Source organism: Taeniopygia guttata, chromosome 19 (genome assembly GCF_048771995.1).
Source record: "Taeniopygia guttata chromosome 19, bTaeGut7.mat, whole genome shotgun sequence".
Taxonomy (NCBI): domain Eukaryota; kingdom Metazoa; phylum Chordata; class Aves; order Passeriformes; family Estrildidae; genus Taeniopygia; species Taeniopygia guttata.
This window is the reverse complement of record NC_133044.1, coordinates 6,957,984-6,971,618: the sequence shown is the minus strand read 5'-3', so window position 1 is coordinate 6,971,618 and position 13,635 is coordinate 6,957,984. Positions and strand designations below refer to the sequence as shown.

Sequence of the window (13,635 nt, the reverse complement as noted above, 5' to 3'; positions counted from 1 at the left end):
GAATTGGTTTTTCCTGTGGGTGGCACCTGGAGGTGTCCCCTTTTCTCCATCCAGTGACAGTAACAGGCGTCTGGGGGTGGAGGTGCTGCTCCTCCAGCAGTACAGCTCAAGCCTTCTACATGAGAAAACATCAAAAGTTAGGAGGAAAAGGCTGAAGTTACTGTGGTGTATGTGCAGTGCAAGGAAGTGACCTTGGCTGAGTTTCTAGAGCTGCTGCTCTCAGGTTTTGGGGACTGCTCTTTTGGGGACCAGGCAAACTCACAGAAACTGAAATAACACAGTTTTTATGTAGGACAAACTGGGTTCTGGTAGAAACATTTAGTTTTACTGCCATTTACAGCAACACTTTGGAGAAGCAACTGTGGGATCAACCCATCACTCTGATCTTTATTTAAAAAAATAGATCAAAGGAGAGCAGACCAGAACTCTCCAAATGCAAACTAGATCATTTAGAAACCATGTTGCTGGTCTGCAAAACTTTCCCCTAAAACCAGATACCTCCTCGTGGAGAAGAGCATTTGGGGAAGTGGAGAGCTTGAGCTAAGTACTGATACTGAAATGTTAATTAGCTAATTGCTCCTGGGGATCACCTACACCCCCCACCCACACTGCCATTCTAGGACTGGGATGCAAAATAGAGGGACCACTGGAATTTTGCGAGTGGGTTTTGGGGATGAAAATACCCCTAAATGGAAGGCTGGGCACAGTGGAGGGGACTGGATGGGTGCTCTGGCTGGGGAAAAGGGAACCACATCCCTGTCTATGTCTGACCTGTCACCATAGCCTCCAGAGGACTGGACTGGACTGGGCTGTGGGAAGCAGGAACAAAGAAGCAGCTCTTCCTGGTGTCAGCAGGAGGAAAAGGAGAGGGGACAGCTGCTGCTGGACTTCAGCAACAGGCTCTGCACATCCCCTCACCCGTCCAGGTAGCCACAGGGTGAAAAGGCGTGCAGAGAATGTCCCTGAAGTCTTCTTGGCACACTGGTAGCGGGAGGGTGAAGAGGTGTGCAGTCTGCAGCTGAAGTTCCGATCAGCAGACCGTCCTCTCTCCTTTCCTTGTGACAACCAGTGTGCCACCAAGACTTTAGGGACAGACTCTGCCCGCCTTCTCCCCCTCCCTTCGGCTACCTGGAAAAAGCTACAACAGCGAGGGCGAGCTCCGTGTCAAGCCCCCTGCCGAGCTGATCTTTTTAATAAAGAGCTGAGCATTAATAAAGGCATAAGCCGTGTTCATGTCACAAACCACCCCCTGCCTGGCAGTGTGCTCACGATGTCTTTGTCTCCTGGCAGAACACAGGGCAGCAGAGAAGCCGCCAGGGACCCGGAGCTGCCCGACGTGTGCGAGGACGAGGCCGCGGCCTGAGGGGCTGAGGCGGGCGGCGCCCTCATCGCCCTCATCACCCTCAGCGCCCTCAGCGCCCTCATCTCCCTCACCGCCCTCACCGCCCAGCACGGCCGCACAGAGCCAGCCTGAGCCCAGCACCCAGCACGATGGCAGGCAGCCACACGAGCAGCCACACGAGCCGGCAGGAGGATGGGAGCAGCTCCAGCAGCCCCGTGAGCCCCCCAGCAGCTCCTCCGTGCTGCCTCACGCTGCACCCGAGCAATGCGGCCGTGTTCCTCTCAAGGGTCATCTCCCCCCCAGAGACTTTCTCCTTGTGTTGTTGCATTCTCTACTTCAAGCATCAGGGGGAAAAAAAATGATGGGTTTTATATGGGAGGGCAACTTTTATTTAATGCACTTGTGTACATCAGGAGTCCTGCTCCTGGCGTGGAGATGAAGGCAAAATGGATATCAGCTAAATGAGGAGGAGATCCCGCTGTTGGATGAACATCGTCCCTCCCTGTGTTTGTGTTTTTCTTCCCTTTTCCTCCGATCCCTCAGTTTTGCACAGTGTCAGTCCTGCCCCCAGCCGTGGCTTTAGGGCAGAGCTGTAAAGCAGAGGAGTTACAGGAGATCCCCTGGCTGTGCAGTGAGCCCTGGGATGTCACAGAGCCCTGGAGCATGGGGATATGCTGCTACACACAACAGCTCAGTGCTCCAGGCACATCTGCCAGGGCTGGGAATGCTCCCCAGGAGTTGCACCCCATCCTGCACCCATGGACCATGTTCCCCAGCTGAAGAGTGGCAGGTTTGGGCTTTGTTTTATTTCATTTCCTTCACTTATCTCTTGTGTACCTGATGCTTTTAAACTTTAATTTTCTGAAAATGACCCAAACTGGGAGAGGTTCCTAGGATGGAAAATGTTGGTGGAGGGTTTTTAGAAAGCTACAGAGCACAAGTTCACAACTTGATCTTTTGATTTTTTTTAAAAAAAGGCTTTAATTTTTAATTTTAAGACTGTTTTTTATGCATGTGCTGTTGCTGCTATTTTTTCCATTGATTGCTTCTAAACTTGGGGTTGGAAGCTTCATCTCAATAGTTTGACAACTGGTAAGAGATTGCACTTAAAAAGGTAAATACAAAGAAGCAACTACAGCCATTTTTTTGGCTGTTGACTGTACAGACTGTGTGGATAATCAGGAATGTCACTCTTCCATTCAGAGAGTAAAACCCAGTGATATTCATCTGTCAAAATATGTCATTATTTTCCCTTGAGCCTTATGGGGTCTCTGAGCATGCCCCTGGGAAGCCAGTGGGATTGGAATCTTATTTTATAGTACTTCAAGAAAGGACATGATTAAATTTGGTTCCTACATAATCATCTTAGTGTCTGTTTTTAGGTCAATCCTGAGGACTTGGGACTTTGTTCCCTCGTTTTTTGTGCAGGAAGACACATGTACAAGTGTTGTTGGTAGTGACTGGTGCATCCTGGTGCTCCTGTTCTGTTTGCTGCAACCTCATTTGATTGTTCTGAACATTTTATAGCTGGGCTTTGCTGCTGGTGCCTTCTGTCTGTCCCCAGCCTGTCACCTGCCCTCACTCATCTCAGCCACCTCAGTGGGATGCATCTCACAAAATGGGAAATAACATTGCAGCTTCTCTATTGAATGGAGATCTTTAATGCTGACAGCTGGTGTTGGATCCTGTAAAGGTTGCTGCTGTGGAGCTGAGCTCTGCACTGCTGCTTCCAGGTGCTAAATCCTGCCTGTTTTTTGGTGTCTTCATCAGCTGTGAGCTCAGCATCCTCTGAGCACCAGGAGGATGCTCTGATCCTTCCCCCAACCTGGGACATGGGACTTTCTGCTTGGATCCTGCTGCTTTGTAATGAAGATTTAGGTGCCCAGAGGTAGGGAGTGAAAAGTCTGAGAGCACAGGGGATTCTGCAAATGGGTAAGATTGTCCAGGTGGAACTGCTGCCTGTGGAAGGAACAGTCTGTGGATACAAACTGATCTGTGCCGTGGTGCCACCTGCTCCTGCTGCAAACCAGGGGCCAAGATGGGAAAACTAACCTCCAGTTTGTGGAAAAAACTTTCTCCAACTGGTGTCCCCAGGACAGAGCCAGGGAGTGACCTTGGAGCAAAGACACATCTCAGGAACGTGCCCTACCCCAGGCAGAAAAGGGAGTTCTTGTAATCCTCATCACTTCTGAAGTCTAAGCAGTACCTGGGTTGTGCTCAAAGAGCTCTAAGAATGCAAACATGGGGTTAGCTACTGTGTTTTTAATCTGTGGCAAGAATAATTTGCTAACCCAGGCAGCTGGGGTTATTTTAGTGATGCCCAAGGGGTTGGGAGCTGGTGGGGAAGGCTGCAGGAAAGCTGTTCTCAGCCTCAATTAATGCAACCAAACAAATGATGAGTTACAAATGAGCTCCATATCCTGTTCCTTTAATGGTACCTAAATTCATCACTTCAGTTTTGGAGAGGAATGGGTGTTTTTTATGATTATCCCAAAATCTACTTAGAAATATTTGTCCTTTCAGCTACAAGAAATCCTTCTGGAGCTGTTCCCACAGGTGTAAGAACCAAGCCCTCGAGATCTGAGCTGATGTCACACCTTGTTTCTTCAGCAAATCTGCCAACAGGCTTTCCCTTCTAGCCCAGAGATCACCCCTATCGTGTCACAAACAGCAGCCTGAAAACCTGCATGAAATGAGATGAAAAATGTGCCCTGGCAGCAGGAGAAATGCTCAGATAGGCAAAGCCAGGCTCTACTCACTCAGCTGCAATGAAATTCTTGCTTGTTTATGTGCATGTTAGAGCAGCTCAGGGCAACTGGTTCTGCTCTGAAGAAAGGAAGAGACTGAAGAGAGGGGATTTATTTGAGAATAAACATCCCAGGCAAAGCAGTGCTTTTAGCTCTTGAGTAAAATCATTCTCTTTAGCTGGATGGGTAAATATTTGTCTGCTCCTCTCTGTGATGGAGGAGATGGGGTTCAGTGTGGACTCTGCAGAGCAGGTGTGGCACATTCGTGCTTTGGTGTGTGCTCTGTGTTTTTCCCCTCCAAATCCTCCTCTCTGCTGTTCATGGAGCACTGGGATGCTCTGGCCTGGGTTAGCTGGGCTTGGAGTCACCAGGAGGGCTCCTCTTTCCCCATCACCATTGCATCTGGTCAAGCTTTCCAGACTCTTCCAGGCTGAGGATGGTTTTCTTGAAAGAAATTTCTCATCTGGGGGAACAGCGTATCTCTTTGATCTCCAGGAGGTGGATTATCTTGTTCAATAAATGGCTCTAGGCCTTTGGTTTTGGGGGGTAGTGCCAAGTAAAAATCCTGGTCAAGTCTCTTCTGTGCTGCACTGAGGAATGCCCAGTCCGTGTCTTTAACCCTTTGGGCAGGAATGTGCTGCTGTCCATGTCCCAGCTGCAAGCAGATGAGGTTTCCAGCATCAGGGAAAGCTGACTTTGTGCAGGGCTCCAACCAGAGGGAGCCTGACAAGGGACAGGGTAGCTGCTCCATGCAAAACAAACAGTGGCTCCAGAACACAACTCCCAGGGTGCAATTTCATTCCTGATTTATTGCCAGACTTGCAAGGAGGAGCTGCTGGGAGAAATTTCATGTTCCTTCAGCACAACTCTGTCCTGAAGCCTTCGGCAGCGCTGCCATGGGGGAATTTCTCCAGTTGTGCTGTGTGGCTGGGAGCTTGTTTGCCTTCCCCAGCTCACTGCTTTCCCTCCCACCTTGCCCAAAACCCCATGAGCTTTGTCCCACCAGCCCAAGGCTCTGTCCCAGCCCCTGAGAGGCCCAGGCTCCCCCAGGGACAGGGATCTCTGTGAATGTCCCAAGGCTGGAGGGCTGTGCTGGGGGATGCCACTGAGAGCCCAAGCACCTCTGCTGTGCAGCAGGGAGACTGGACAGCAGAGAGTGGAGGGCTTGTGTGGAAATACAACTTGGATGAGTTTTGTAGTGGAGTTTGCTGAGCAGAGCGGTGCAAGGCATTCCTTTCTGGCCCAGATCCTTCTACACACGTCCATGCTCAGCTCGAGTCCCTCCCAGGCTGAATTAACCTGCATTATGCCATGACCCTGTTGCTGGGAATGCAGCCTCCCATGGGATGAGGGAAGGAAAGCAGCTCATCACTCACTGCCCTGCTCCTTCCCTTCCTGGAGAAAAGCCATGTACACTCCGAGCTGCTGCTGGCAGAGCCCAGACCCTCCCTCAGTATCCACAAGCCATCCAAATGCTCCCAAAAAATGGTGTAAATTCAAGAAAACATGAATTGCAACTCCTGAGGGTACAATGCAGATCCTCTGTGCTGTAATTTTGCTGCTCTTTCTGATTTCTAGGCCTGTTCTGTTGGTATTTCTGTCTCTTGTTGCACTTGAAGTTGAACCTCTGCCCCTGTATGTGCTCTGCTATGATTCCAGCATGATGTAAATGCACTCAGTACTGTGACAGCACGTGGCTGTTGCACTGTAAATATGTACCATGAAGAGAGAGGCTATTTTTTGCATGCTTTTGTACTGTAAAACTGATGAGAAAATGATAATAAATTCCACAGAGATGACCCTGGCTGGAAGTGCAGTTCCTAAGGCAGCTGCCAGGTGCAGCCCTGAGTGCTGCCCTAAGGCCAGCCCCGTTCTGGGACTAAGGCCAGGGGCAGCCCCAGTCACAGTCCTGAGCCTGAGCCCGGCTCAAAGCTCAAGGCTCCCTTTAGCCCTAAGGCCAGGGTTGGCTCTAAGCCCGGCTCAAGGCTCCCTTTAGCCCTAAGGCCAGGGCCGGCTCTAAACCCGGCTCAAAGCTCCCTTTAGCCCTAAGGCCAGGGCCGGTTTAAGGCTCCCTTTAGCCCTAAGGCCAGGGCCGGCTCTAAGCCCGGCTCAAGACCTCCTTTATCCCTAAGGCCAGGGCTGGCTCTAAGCCCAGTTCAAAGCTCAAGGCTCCTCAGCCCTAAGCCCGGCTCAAAGCTCAAGGCTCCTCAGCCCTAAGCCCGGCTCAAAGCTCAAGGCTCCTTAGCCCTAAGCCCGGCTCAAAGCTCAAGGCTCCCTTAGCCCTAAGCCCAGCTCAAAGCTCAAGGCTCCCTTAGCCCTAAGCCCGGCTCAAAGCTCAAGGCTCCTCAGCCCTAAGCCCGGCTCAAAGCCCAAGGCTCCTTAGCCCTAAGCCCGGCCTCAGCCCCGATCGCCGCCCAAAGCCCGGCCGGCTCTGGCCCCGCCCCCCGCGCTGGAGCCACGCCCATTGCCCGCCCGTCACAGAGCGCTCCGCCTCCCGGCCAATCACATCGCTCCCATCACAGGGCCCTCTGGCTGTCGACCAATCACGTCAGCCGCTGGCGTCGCGACCCCGCCTCCTGCGTCTCCGGATCGTCACAAAGGCCGCCACTATTTGCTGCGGCCCCCATTGTGTCGTTACTGAGCGTCTATTGGCTGTGGGTGAGGGGGCGGGGCTTCAGCCGGCATATAAAGCGCCTCAGGCCGGCTCCCCTCAGTGCGAGCTCGGCGGCCGCGGGGCTGCAGCTCCGCCGGGCCGGGCGGTGCGGCCGCAGCAGCCACGCCGCAGCCTCAGGGCCGGCTGTGCCTCGCAGGGCTGCGGGGGCTGTGCGCCGTGTTCGGGAGGGAGGCGGGAGCGCCCATTCTGGCCGCCCGCGGCCCCCCGCGCCGGCCCCGCCGTCTCCCTCGCCCCCAAATCGGAGAGGCACAAAGTGCCGGCCCCCCCAGAGCGAAGAGAGGCACAGAGAATGCCGACCCCCGCATATCGAAGAAGGACAGAGAGCGCTCCCGGCCGGCCCAAGGCAAGTAGGCAGAACGGCCGGGGGCTGCGAGGACGGCGACAGCCGCGGGCCCGTCCGAATCGGCGGAGGACAGAGAGAATGCCCGCTCCGGCCCCCCAGAGGGGCAGGCGAAGGAGCCAGCACTCCCTGAATCGAGGGGGGACAGAGAGCCCGCGCCGGCCCTTCCAGGCGGAGAGGGGGCAGCAGCTGCCCCCTGTCCCCCCGAGTCAGAGGGGCTCTGACATGATGCCAGCTCCCCCCACATCGGAGGGCGACAGGTGCAGAGGGCTCCCCCAAAAGCGGATGGGGACCGAGGTCACCGCCAGCCTTGCAAAAGTAAGGAGGCTCCAGGAGCCCCCCATCATCCTGCAGGGTGAGAGGGACAGGGACACGTCCCTCCCAAGCATCCCGCAGGGCGAGAGCGGTGGAGACCTCTCGAGCAGCTCCCCCCTTTTCCCCGCTCCCGCGGACGAAACAAAATAAAATTGGCAGAAATCCCACTTCACAGCACACCGAAGGCTTTGCCTGATAGTTGTTTTCCCAACGAGTCACTTGTGAAGAAAATTGAAAAAGCAAAAGCCAGGCCCGACCCCTCGGCTTGACAGACTGGTCAACGTGTCCAGTCTGGTTCTTGTTTGCTAACGAAACCTCTTGGGAAAAGGGTTAGTTAGAGTGTTCCAAAATTCAGCCTTTGTCAAGCTTTTGGTGCCGTTCCTCCAGACAGATTAATCTGCCCTATGGGGAACCAGGGAAACTTTGTCCACTCTCCCCTTTCAGGTGGCTCGGGAGTCTCCATCCTCCTGCCCTTTTGGGGAAGGGTCGAAGGGGGTCTGTTATTGTAAATGTAATATCCTGTAATAGTATGTGTTTTTCCTTAACTTTGGTCACCACAGCATCCTTGGAGCTGGCAGCTCCAGGACACTTGCCTCTGGGAACATCTTCTTGCAGAGGGCTGAGCTCTCCTTTTTATTTCCAGGCATTTCCTGGCCATCTGCATCCTCAGGGATGAGCAGCTTCTGCAGACAGCCTTTTTAATTTTTTCTTTTTTTATTTTCTTTTATTTCTTGGAGCATCCTGGGATTGTGGAAGCTGTCCCTGGCAGGGGGTAAAATGAGATGAGCTTAAAATCCCTCCCAACCCAAACCATTCTGTGACTCTGTGTTCTGCTCAAACATACAATGGGCCCCAATAGCTGCCAGTGCCAAACCTACCTGTTAATTGATGAATAAATAAATTCCTGGCAACCACCACCACAAATGGAAGGAAAACAGTTCCATAGAAAGGACCAGCAGGGGCTGAGGTTGGAAACAGGGACATCAAGGTTCCTTACAGCACAAGCACTCTTCCTGGATTGATGCCGTTGCCCACCCCAGGTGGATTCATACCCCAGCATTTTGTCAGGGAGTAAATTAAATACTGAGAGCAGGTAATTGCTGGTTCCCTGGGAACGCAGTGTCCTGGTGAGGTCATGTCACTGCCACCATGGCACATCCAGCCCTGACATGGTCAGTGACATGTCCCAGGCCACTGAATCCCCCTGGAGCTCATGGTCATTTAGGATCTTGCTGGGGACTCAATCTGGGGTTGGATCCAACCAGGTAAATGGCTTGAAAGCTACTCCCCCTAATTTTCTTGTAAGTGGGCTGTGTATCAAAATGGATTTCTAGAGCAGTAAATTATAATTTTGTGCTTATTATAATATTCATTAAGAGCTGCTGTCTGCTGTAGTGTTACACCAAATACTAATTATTAGAAATTAAGGTGACAGGAGGGAATAATATTCTGAATTGTGTAAGTGGGAGTAATAAGAGCCTAGGAAGGATAAGCAGACAAAGCAGCAGGAGAATTCCCTTTCTATAGGGAAATCAGGAATGGAATCCCTAGGGGTAATGGAATCCCCAGGAGCCCAGCACTGGGAGGCAGGGCTGCCCAGGAACAGGCTGTGGGCGGGGGACAAAATTAATCAGAGCTACAAAGACACCAAGCAGAGGGTTCAAAGTGTTCAGTTTTGGGGCACCACCGTCTGGCAGGATCCATCCAGGGGATTGACCTCCAAAGGCTCCATCTTGCCTCAATGTTATTTTTCTAGTTTTTTCCTTGGTTTGTTTATTTTTTTTATTCCTCTTCAAGCTGAAATTAAATTCCTGCAATGATTTTGTCCCAACCTAGTCTCTGCTCATGGCAGGGAATAGACAATCTTTAAGGTCCCTTCCAACCCAAACCCAACTGCAGCAGGGGTGAGATGGATGCAGAGCAGGATGAACAGCCAGGGAAGCAGCCAAAGCCATGCAGAGCTGTGTGAGTGACATAGTTTTTCCAGTCCCCAGCAAAGGAGAATCATAAACTTCATCCTTTATTGGTGTCCATGCTGCTCCACACCAAGCACAGCTGTGTCCAAGGCCTCCCTCCAGCAGAACCTTTATAAATTATATTCCCTCTCCCCCGTGGTTTAATTAGGGGGAAAAAAGAATCTCATATGTGGAAGTGATTCTTTTGTTGCCAGACATTTTCAGGTTTTCCATTTTCTTCTCCTTGAGTAGGAAAAAGTCATTTACCATGTTCTTTTCTAACAGTTTCCAGGGATGTCCCACAAACACGGCCAGGAGCCACCAGTAGCCAAGCCCTGACCGAGTTTCTTGGCTTGAGTAAATCAATGTTTAGCCACTAATGGGAGCTGAATGCCCATTTTCCGTGCCCCATTTGTTTTATTGCCAGGGCTGGGGTGCAGGGGGGGCATCATGGGGCAGCTCTCTGGAAATCCCAGTGAGCATTCAGAATGTTCACTCCCATCCCATTTTATGGTGTGTGATGTGCAAACGCATTAGGGAACAACCTCTGCACTCACCAGCTGGAATAACTCACAGTTGCTCTCTCTCTGTCCATCTCTATTATTTTTTATTTGGAGTTTCCACAGGGTTGTTTTAAGCATAGGGATTGCTCTTGCTCAGTTTGTGCCAGCAAAAATCCCTTTGGAAGAAATTTTTTTGCCACAGAAGGGTGTTTTTCATTTTCAGAATGAAAAGGTATCTTTTTCCCTGCCCTGTTGGTCCCTTCAGCCTTGCTGTGGGATGTGGGCAGGGATGGGAGCCCTGAGCCACCACGGGACAGCAAAGGCAGGAGCTGACCCACCACTGGCTTGAGGTGAAGTGATTAAAGCTTGTGGCTGCCACCAGCATTTCCTGCCTGTAATTAATGCTTTTAATGAGGAGGCATATGGTAACCCCCTCCTCCCTGGCATTTTGCCAGGTGTGGGTTCATTAACAGCTGCTAATTACACCATAGTGTGGGTTCATTAACGGCTGCTAATTACACCATTATTCAGCATGTAAGTCAAGGAGGGCTACACCACTCCAACTGCCTGTGAATTCTGCCAAAAATTTCTTAGTTTAAATTTTCTGTTTTCTCCTTATACAGGGAACTGGAGCCCTGGGGATTTGCAGGGCAAACCCTGGGACACAGAGCCAGCGCCTTCCCTGCTTTACCTGACCCCTCTCCATGCACAGGGCCTGCAAATCCAGCTGCACTCCTCCTCCTCACAGCCAGAACATGCTTTTATTCCCAGGGGTGAGTTTTGTTGGAAGTCTGATAGTCCCAGGAACTGTAGAGGGGCTTGAAGCCATTCTCTCTCTGATGGAGCATCCAGCTGCCAGGACATCCTCAGCCCCATGTCCCAGAGCAGGAGGGCATTATCCTGGCAGGAAAACCGGTGGCTTTGTTCCCCTCAGACCTCAGCTCTGCTGCTGGGGTGTTCATTGCACCAAGTGCTTGATATCAAGGCTCTTTCTCCTGAAATAGGCTCTTGGAAATGTTTTACCAACAGCTGGTTACAGTTTTTACATGGAGTATTATCAGGTACCTCACTCCCAGCCTGGGGCTCTGAATATTCCAGCTCCATGCAAGTATTGGGAGAAAATGAGCATTAAAATCATTCATCTGGAAGTTCTCCCCTGTGGTGAGCACATTTCTCTCCCTCTCAGGATTTTTCATAGAGGTGCACAGAGAGAAATGGAAGAGAAAACAATTTCTATTTCTGCTCCTTGTTTTTCCTATGTGGAATGTGTTTGGAGAATTGTTTACCTGGGGGTGATTGCTTGGTTGGATTCTGGTGAGGATTGTTTGAGCCTGATGGCCAATCCAACCCACCTGGGGCTGGGCTGGAGAGAGAGAGTCACGAGTTGTGTTAGAGAAAGTAGTATGTAGTTTTAGTATCCTCCTTTTATACAGCATATTAATACATACTTGTATTAATGTGCTATATTAATTTTAGCATAGTTATAATAAAGGAATCATTCAGCCTTCTGAATTGAGCCAGACATCATCATTTCTTCCCACTGGGTTCGCCTGCATCAACAATACTGCCCCTCCTTTCCAAGCCAGTTCCAGGTCCTGCTCCTGCATTAACCTGGTGCTGCCCTACTCACCAAGCCACTGGATCCTGTGAGAATGGGAATAATTCCTTTCTGAAGGAAAATACAGTGTTGGGGTGTACAAACTCAGCAGGGTGCAGCTTTCTACCAATCCGTGTGTGGTCACTCTGGGCACGGAACACCCAGGAAAAGTGTCTCCTGTTTACAGAGAATGAACAACTGATTCACCTGAGGAAACACGGTAATTTTTGATGTCTAGGAAAGTTACACTGAGATGGAAAAACAGACCAACCTCCCGTGGAGCAGATCCCTGGGCCGGGCTGCTGCTGCCCTCTGCTGCCAAGTGACACTTTTCACTCTTCTCATTTCAGAGAAAGAATTCCAAACTGTTTTCAATACACTTTTTTATTGAAATAACCTCTATGCTAGTAAAGTAGAATTAATATTGATATTTAATGATAGGACTAAACAGATTAAAAAACTGATGTGGAAAGATGCACAGACTGTCAGGGATTTTGAATTAAGCACACAGATAATTAAGTTTAATTCAGACACAACAGTTTATCAATACTCAACATTTTCACTTGAAAATCTGATTAAATGTTAATAAAAGAAACTTTGTTTAGTAAAAAAGGGACACTGAGCAACAAAAAAAAACCCAAATAAATATATATATAAAGCAACATAAGGTGAAGTAGGACAAAGTGATAGAATTACTCATTTCCTCCAGTGGCTTCTGTTCTGGGCTGACAGAAACACAAGCACAGGCAGAGTGGTGAGGAGCCCTCAGATTCCAGAAACTGAGCTGAAATTTGGTTTGATGCCAACAGATCTCATCGGAACCTTGTAGACAGCATCAGTGTCATCCTTCTCCCTGCATTTCACACTGAAAGGCACCCAGGCAGCTCCCTGGCCACCGGCAAAGTCCCCGGGGCCTCACTGACCTCAGGCTGGAAACCACCTACACATTCCTACAAGTCTTACATTGTGTCCAAAGATAACATTCAGTGTTTTCAAACGCGTTACCCGACCCAAAACTTAGGAAGTTAACAATCCGAGTTACATTTTACAGGCTTTCTCCCCTTCCTGCCTTAGGGAGGTGCAAACTGGCACAGTTCAACAGCTTTTAGACCAAATCCTGGCAGGATGAGCAGACTAAGGGGAAGATAAGACCCTGTTATTTTAAGCAAGCTGTGTCTATGGCATCTGTCACCTTCTCCGAATTTCCATTACATTAACTGATCATCCTGCTTCATTTTTTTGCTCTTCTCCTCAACGTCTTTCAGCACCTCCTGCAATTTCTTAGAGCTCTGTGTCAGGAGGGCAAGGCTTTCCTTGAAGTTGCCGATCCCGTGCTGCCTGCAGATGTTCTCAAGCTCATCAAAGCACTGCAAAGTCTTCTCCAGCTCGGCCTTGACAATCTTCTGCTCCTCCAGCTCGGCCAGCAGCGCCTGCTCCATGGCCACCTCTGCCCTGTACTGCTCCTGCAGCTGCCGCACCTCCTCCTGCAGCGCCCGGAATTCCTCCTCGCTGCAGCGATACTGCTCCTGCACCCTGTCCTCGGGCAGCAGCACGTTCTTAGGGATGTTCAGCACCAGCTGCAGCAGCATTTCTTCCATTTTAGTGAACAGTTTATCGAAGTGCTCCTTCATGAAGAGCAGGAATTTCTCGGTGCATTTCCGGATCTGGGAAGGGTTGATTTTGCCGTCGAGCTTCTTCAGCATCACGCCCTCCACCACCTGCAGCACTTCGAAGAGGTAGTCCTGGAAGGCGATGTAGATGCGCAGCATGCACGTCTGCGGCGTGAACCCGAAGAACTGCGCCTCGTAGGCCATGGGATCCACCGACATGGCGGTGGGGGGCCGGGGCGGGAGGGCCGTGAGGGGGAGACGGGTCTCGCAGGGCTCCCCGGCATTACCCGAGGCGGCGGGGCCGCTGCTGCCGCTCAGGTCGCTGCTGCCGCTCCCACCACTCATGCTGCTCCTGCCGATGCCGCCGCTCCCGTTCCCGGCCCGAGGACGGTTCCGAGGCCCGGCGCTGCCGCCGCTCCCGTTCCCGGCCCGAGGACGGTTCCGAGGCCCGGCGCTGCCGCCGCTGCCGTTCCCGACCCGAGGACGGTTCCGAGGCCCGGCGGTGCCGCCGCTGCCGTTCCCGGCCCGAGGACGGTTCCGAGGCCCGGCGGT

The 13,635-nt window shown here is 51.4% G+C and overlaps 2 protein-coding genes across 13 annotated transcripts in view; one reads left to right on the top strand and one right to left on the bottom strand.

Moving 5' to 3' along the window:
• The window catches only part of CAMKK1 (calcium/calmodulin dependent protein kinase kinase 1), a 93,689-nt gene extending 87,801 nt beyond the window's left edge, over positions 1-5,888 (top strand). For all 12 annotated transcript variants that reach the window (XM_030288145.4, XM_072937216.1, XM_072937213.1 and 9 more), the window contains one exon: positions 1,291-5,888. In XM_030288145.4, coding sequence (XP_030144005.4) covers positions 1,291-1,363 — 73 coding nt within the window. In that variant the 3' untranslated portion in view covers positions 1,364-5,888. The remainder of the gene's footprint in view (positions 1-1,290) is intronic.
• A 5,998-nt stretch (positions 5,889-11,886) lies between these two features.
• Positions 11,887-13,557, bottom strand: MIS12 (MIS12 kinetochore complex component). The gene has a single exon (XM_002192620.6). The coding sequence runs from the start codon at positions 13,426-13,428 to the stop codon at positions 12,682-12,684; it is 747 nt and encodes a 248-aa protein (XP_002192656.5). The 5' UTR covers positions 13,429-13,557; the 3' UTR covers positions 11,887-12,681.
• Between the last annotated feature and the right edge of the window lie 78 nt (positions 13,558-13,635).

Excerpts from the sequence above, each read along its gene's own strand:
- MIS12 (XM_002192620.6), bottom strand. The coding sequence starts at position 13,428 with ATGAGTGGTGGGAGCGGCAGCAGCGACCTGAGCGGCAGCAGCGGCCCC.